Source organism: Littorina saxatilis, linkage group LG10 (genome assembly GCF_037325665.1).
Source record: "Littorina saxatilis isolate snail1 linkage group LG10, US_GU_Lsax_2.0, whole genome shotgun sequence".
NCBI classification, from domain to species: Eukaryota; Metazoa; Mollusca; class Gastropoda; order Littorinimorpha; family Littorinidae; genus Littorina; species Littorina saxatilis.
In genome coordinates, this window is record NC_090254.1 from 24270253 (window position 1) to 24276639 (window position 6387).

General features: G+C 43.7%; 1 protein-coding gene across 1 annotated transcript; it reads right to left on the bottom strand.

Moving 5' to 3' along the window:
• Positions 1–587: 587 nt before the first annotated feature.
• LOC138978456 (uncharacterized) lies at positions 588–6143 on the bottom strand. The gene is made up of 3 exons (XM_070351200.1): positions 5354–6143; positions 4401–4869; positions 588–3216 (listed from the first exon to the last, which is right to left on the bottom strand). The coding sequence occupies exons 1-3, from the start codon at positions 5942–5944 to the stop codon at positions 2936–2938; spliced, it is 1341 nt and encodes a 446-aa protein (XP_070207301.1). The 5' UTR covers positions 5945–6143; the 3' UTR covers positions 588–2935.
• Positions 6144–6387: the final 244 nt, after the last annotated feature.

Consider the following 6387-nt stretch of genomic DNA (forward strand, 5'->3'; position numbering starts at 1 on the left):
AGAGAGAGAGAGAGAGAGAGAGAGAGAGAGAGAGAGAGAGTGTGTGTGTGTGTGTGTGTGTGTGTGTGTTTTAGTGTGTGTGTGTGTGTTTTAGTGTGTGTGTGTGAGTGTGTGTCTGTGTGTTTGAGTGTGTGTGTGTTTTAGTGTGTGTGTTTTAGTGTCTGTGTGTGTATGTGTGTGTCTGTGTGTATGTGTGTATGTGTGTGTGTGTGTGTGTGTGTGTGTGTGAGCACGCATGAAAGTGTTTCGCTGGGTGCGCTGCTTTTCATGACATTGACATGTTTGTCATCGTATATACATCGTATATATATTGGGTGTGCGCGGCTGTGTGTGTATGTGTGATTGTGTTTGTGTGAGTGATGAGGTAAGAGGAAGAAGAAGAGGCGGTAGAACAAGGAGAGAGAGAGAGAGAGAGAGAGAGAGAGAGAGAGAGAGAGAGAGAGAGAGACGCACACACACACAATCACAATCACACACAAACACACACACACACACACACACACACACACACACACACACACGGACACACGCCCTCAAGAAGGGCCTACAACAGTACACCAGAAAATGGTACATTATTTGAACGCCTGGTACGTTTATTGAGCGAGGTTGTCACTGTCACTGTAAAGGCAACTATCTATTGTAATTGGATAAAGGACGAAAGGCTCAAACAAACAAACAAACAAACAAACAAATCAAACGTATGACAGATTTTCATAACAACATAAGTTTAGCATCACAAACGTGTTTTCCAAAAGAAAAAATAGTAGAATAATAAATGAAAGTCAATCAAGCAATCGGTACGAATATTGCATTTTTTCAAGTTTGAAGCAAATTTAAACTTCTCGGAAAGCTTGCTCAGCAGACACATGCATATAATATCAAGAACACGTTTTCTATTCTTTCTTTGTCCTTTTTTTTTTTTTACAGCATGCGTATTAACTATCGCTTTGTCAGAAAACATTGCTATTCCGAACTTTTCACTCTTGTCTTCATGTAAATAATATACACTCTTTAAAAAAAATTAAGGATCGGTTGAAAAAACAGATCTAATTATAAAAAAAAATCAAAAAAACAAAACATCGACATGATCATTGAAAGATTAATGTGTTTGAATTAACAATGAGTCTTGACATAGAATTTTGTTTGGCAGGCAAAGTTATTTCTCTTTGTGGGACTTCTCAAAAGCTTCTGCATTTTGGAAGAAAAAGGGTGTTTTTTATAGCCCCATGAAATTTGCGGAACGCATGCCAGGGCAAAAGGTTGTGATGCACGTGCTACAACAGGGTCCTGGCTATGAACATCGCTCACCAGCTTGTGTTTAAAGGTTGACACGCTGACACAATTATGCACAGTTGCAACATGCCCCCACGAAGAAAACTAAGCGATTTGGATAGAGGAAGGGCAATAGGATGGCTACAAGACGGTGTTGCTGCCAGGCAAGTGGCCCAGAGGCTTGCAGTGGCTCCCTCTGTCATCATCAGACTAAAACAGAGATTCCACGCAACTGGAAGAGTGCAGGAGCGACAACGTTCTGGTCGGCCCAGAGTCACCACACAAAGAGAGGATCGCTTCATTCAGAGGCAGGCCATGCAACAAAGAATGGCTACGGCAAACAACATTAGGCAACGCCTACAAGCTACCACCAACACTGTTGTTAGTGGTCAGACGATCCGAAACCGCTTACGCAACTTTGGCTTGCGTGCAAGGCGTCCAGTCCGAGGAACAACCCTGACTGCTAATCACCGAGCAGCTCGCCGAGCCTGGTGCACTCAACATGTGAGGTGGCAACGTCAGCAGTGGGTTCAGGTGTTGTTTACAGATATAGATGAGTCCCGCTTTTGCTTGGAACCTGCTGATGGTCGCATCCGAGTGTGGAGGCGTCGCGGAGAGCGCTTCGCAGAAGGCGCTGTTCTGGAACGACAGCGTTTTGGCGGAGGCTCTGTGATGGTCTGGGGAGGGATCAGCACACGTCCAAGGACACCTCTGTACCATGTAGTGGGCAACTTGACCGGTGTCCGCTACCAGAATGAGATCCTGCAACCCCTGGTCGTTCCAGCCCTCCAAGCGATCGGCCCTCGTGCGATTCTTCAGGATGACAACGCACCTCCCCATCGCTCTGCAGCTGTAAACACCTTCATCCAGCAGGCCAGGGTCAACAGGATGCTGTGGCCAGCCAACAGCTCGGACCTGAACCCCATAGAGCACATGTGGGACGAGCTTTGTCATCGGGTACAGCAACATCACCCTCCTCCTGCCAATCTGGGTCAACTGCTGGCTCCAGCAGGAGTGGAATGGAGTTCCCAGAGCATTCATATGCAACCTGATCAACTCCATGCGCCAACGATGTGTTCAATGCCTGGCACACAACGGAGGGCACACGCTTTATTGACACTGATTCACATTGTTGTGAATTCCATTTTCGAGGGTTGTCACGTTTGACACACTCTAGCTAAATTGTCGCTGCCGCGTTCGATCTTCGCTTTGTTTGTCATTACTCCTTGGTTGTTCAATTATATATATTTTTTTTAAATGAAAGAATTCGGTCTTGTCTGTTTTGTGTGGCGTGCTTGTAAAAAAGTGATCCTTAATTTTTTTGAAGAGTGTATAAGGAACATTTCTGTTTACAGGAATCGAGTCCATTGGACTGTGTCACAATTTTCTTACAATAGCCGGGCAGATAAATCTTTTGAAACAGATAACACGGAGAAGTTTGTTTTTCTAAATGTGTCGGCAATGTCTACTCGTGCGTACACTATGAATACAACATCCAAACAACAAATGCACCTACAGTATTTGAACTATGATGCAAATAACCTACAAAGCAATATAAAACATTCCTCTCTTTTCTATCAGGTTTCGTTTTGCTTTTAACTTTAGATTTTGTAAAAATCCTCATCTGTTTCTCTCCTCTCAATTTCCATTGAATTTGATTTTCTTAATTCTTTAATTCGTAATATTTTTTACCAGCAGAGTTGACCGTGTTAATGTGTGTGACGTAATCATACATGTCGCATCCCTTCCGTGACGTCTGGCCCGCAGTGATGACAAACGATTTGCAGTTGACAGTGCGCAAACACATCTCAGCGCACGCTACAACAGAAAGTGTCTCGACAGATCTGATTGGAGGATGAGCGGAGGCATCTGGTTGGGTGCCTTTGGCGACCAGGCAAAATCCTTTCTCGCGCATGTTCTTTTCAAGCAGACAATCTTGGGCATCTGAAATAAAAGGAAGTAAGGAGTTCAGTCCTGAATTGAATTTAGAGGTTTGGAACAGTTTGGTGTGAATAGTCGTGCAGTGTTAAGTTGAGAATTGAATATGGATGTGTTGGACAGTCTAGAGTGAATACCAGTGCAGAGTTTAGTTACAAGTTGAAGGTTTGGGCCGCTGACCAATACAAATAGAAGTCAAGTATTGTCATTAGGCAACAAAAAAAAATAGGTGTGGTTACGGTAACATAGCCCCAAAAAATAGGGTAGGAAGGTAGGCAATCACTTTTTTTTAAAAAACTTTTTTTTCTTATGTTTACAAATTAAACCTACTTGACAGGGAAATAAGTGTATGACTCGGGCGCTTTCGCTTTCATTGCGTTTTCTGCACTCGTTTTCTTGTTTTTTTGTGGTTTTTTTTTTACAATTGTAATAAAAAGTTATAGGGTCGGCCCCTAAAAATAGGTTAGGTCGGGTTACCGTAACCACACCTATTTTTTTTTAGGCCTTAGGTTGTCGTTCAGTTGCCCTGATGGTCAGTAGTGAGAGAGTGAGTGAGTGAGTCAGTTAGTGTATGAGCGAGTGAGTTAGTGAATGAGTGATTGAGTGAATCAGTCAGATGGCTCCGTCAGTCAATCTGTGAGCTATGATTTCATTAGCGAAATCCCACGAGACTAGAAAACCCCTTGTATAGCTAGCTAGCCTCGGATTCAGGCAGCCATAAATATAATAATATTTCCATAAATTGAAGGAAAGAAGGATGGGAGGAAAGAAGGAAGGAAGAGAGGGAAGGAAGGAAGGAATTGCACAAATTGCTGAAATAGAAATGTAGGTTTACTAACTTGACGTGCGTTTCATCTCATCGGCTGTAAAAAGGCGCGCACACACACACACACACACACACACACACAAACACACACACACACACACACACACACAGAAAGTAAAAAGAAGATGGATGAGTAAATAGTTCAAAAACGAACAACAGGAAGAGACAGACAAAACAGAAATAGCAAAGGAAAGACCGAGTAGACAGTCGGACGGGCAGACTGACAGACAGACAAGCAAACAGCCAGGCAGAGAGACAGACGAACAGTTTATTGTCCCATCCCATCCCCACACATGAAACCCAAACTCACACCATTGACCACACCCAGAACGTCACATCACCATTCAAGCTCTCGGGAACTCACTTTGAGGAACGTCGTCAGTGAACTGCTCACAGGTCCCATAGTGCCACGGTATATTGAAGACCGACTCGAGGATCCTCAAGCATTTAAGAGATCCCCGAAAGCCCGCTCCTGCTCTTCCTCTTCCGACATCACGACGTCCTCCGATGTTCATCCTACCAAGCGAGCCTCTCCCCTCGCCACCAGAACAGTTGTAGCGGGCAGTGGCCAAAGCAGCCCCGTCGACTCGAACTTCAAGCTTCTCAGTGGATAACTTCCTTTTGACGACTAACTTCTTCCAGTCTGTTGAATCGTTGAAAGGGTTAGAGATGACGAGGTGGTCACAGAGACTGGGGCCCCCGTCTGTGGCAGACCACAAGGAAACCTCCAGAGAACTGTCATTGTCGAAGGCGATCTGGATTCTGGAGAGTCCTTGGGCGGACGGGTCTGAGGATGTGTAGTCCAGAAGGACTCCTTCTGCGGGTTGTTCCGCCTGCGTGGTCGAGAGAAGTTGAAAAGCAATGCAATTAGTTGTCAAACAGTTATTGACGATTGCAAGTATATGAAGCTTACTGCCTTTCTGCTTCTACAGATTTTGACGATAAAAACGACTCTAGCGATGATGATGATAATGATGATGATGATGATGATGATGATGATGATGATGATGATGATGATGATGATGATGATGATGATGATGATGATGATGACGATGATGATGATGATGATAATACTATGGATGAAAATAGCGATGATATTAATGGCGTAAGTTTTCCTCTGCCCTCTAAACAAACAAAAACATTTACTTATCAGTTGATCAACATTCCTTTCGTGCGTTCTCGAAATTCCTCGTTGGTTTAAGAGCACTTCAAGCCAAGCTGGTTAGGTAGTTCATTCGTTTAGATAGCAACATCACATCGGCCTTTCTGAAAACAAAGAGAAAGTTTCCCCCTAATAAAAGAGAGATAAAATCATACCTTGACAAACAGCACGATAGTGAAGTCTCCCGCAAACACCGAATCGTTGACAGGCACCCCAAGGTAGGAGGGCAGAGAACCGTCGAACTTGAGATGAGGTCTTGCAAGGGATGTATCAGAGTCGTCAGCACGAAAACAAGATGTTGCTTCGAGGGGTAGAACTGGCAATATCCCTGACAGAACCCCAACACCAACAGTGACGTTGTTCAGAGGCCAAATGTAGGTTGGAGTCAGTTCGTCGGTGGTGTTTGTAGACTCAGCGGTTGGTGGACCTTTGATGATAGTCGGTTCTTTAGTGGTATCCATGGTAGTTTGCTGCACGTGCGATGTAGTTTCTGGGGTGTTGGCGGCAGCAGACGCAGCGGTTGACGGATCAGTGATGGTAGTCGGTTCGTCACCGCAGGTATTTGGGTCTAAGGAAGAGCAGAGATAACGTATGATAAAGAAAGATTTAGTACAGAAAGAGGGTAACAATTTGAATGTTGTGAGGAAAAGAGCTCTCCATAGTGTAGAAAACACATTCTTCTGACATGTTAAATAACAGACTTTGAATAGAATGGCATGTCTGTTAGGTAAGTTTTGCGAATTCATTCCAACGCAGACATATCCAGACCAATCGTTTATTCATTGGTTTATTCTGTTAAACAAGACCATGTTTAAGTAATCTAAAAAAAAAAAAAAAGACCATGTTTAAGTCATTCATTAACTGGCTTGTTGATTTATTACCAAAGTTTTGCTGTGAGATTTCACAGGCATAGACACATGAACACAAAACACAGACACATGTACACAAAAATACAGATACAGACACACACAGACAGACAGACAGACAGACAGACAGCCAGCCAGACAGCCAGACAACCAGCCAGACAAACATACACACACACATACACACACTACTCTCTCTCTCTCTCTCTCTCTCTCTCTCTCTCTCTCTCTCTCTCTTACTCTCCAAACCTTTCATATGAACACCATTTCAGACGATTATCCACTCACCAAAATGAAGATTATCGGGAATTTGCACATCTTTGCAA

What these genes read in the sequence shown, in the direction of transcription:
- LOC138978456 (XM_070351200.1), bottom strand. Translation starts at nt 5,944, where the DNA reads ATGAATTCGCAAAACTTACCTAACAGACATGCCATTCTATTCAAAGTC. An exon ending in CTATCGTGCTGTTTGTCAAG is followed by an intron (nt 4,870 to 5,353) that starts GTATGATTTTAT and finishes TCGACCACGCAG; the next exon opens with GCGGAACAACCCGCAGAAGG. An exon ending in CACTGACGACGTTCCTCAAA is followed by an intron (nt 3,217 to 4,400) that starts GTGAGTTCCCGA and finishes CTTTTATTTCAG; the next exon opens with ATGCCCAAGATTGTCTGCTT.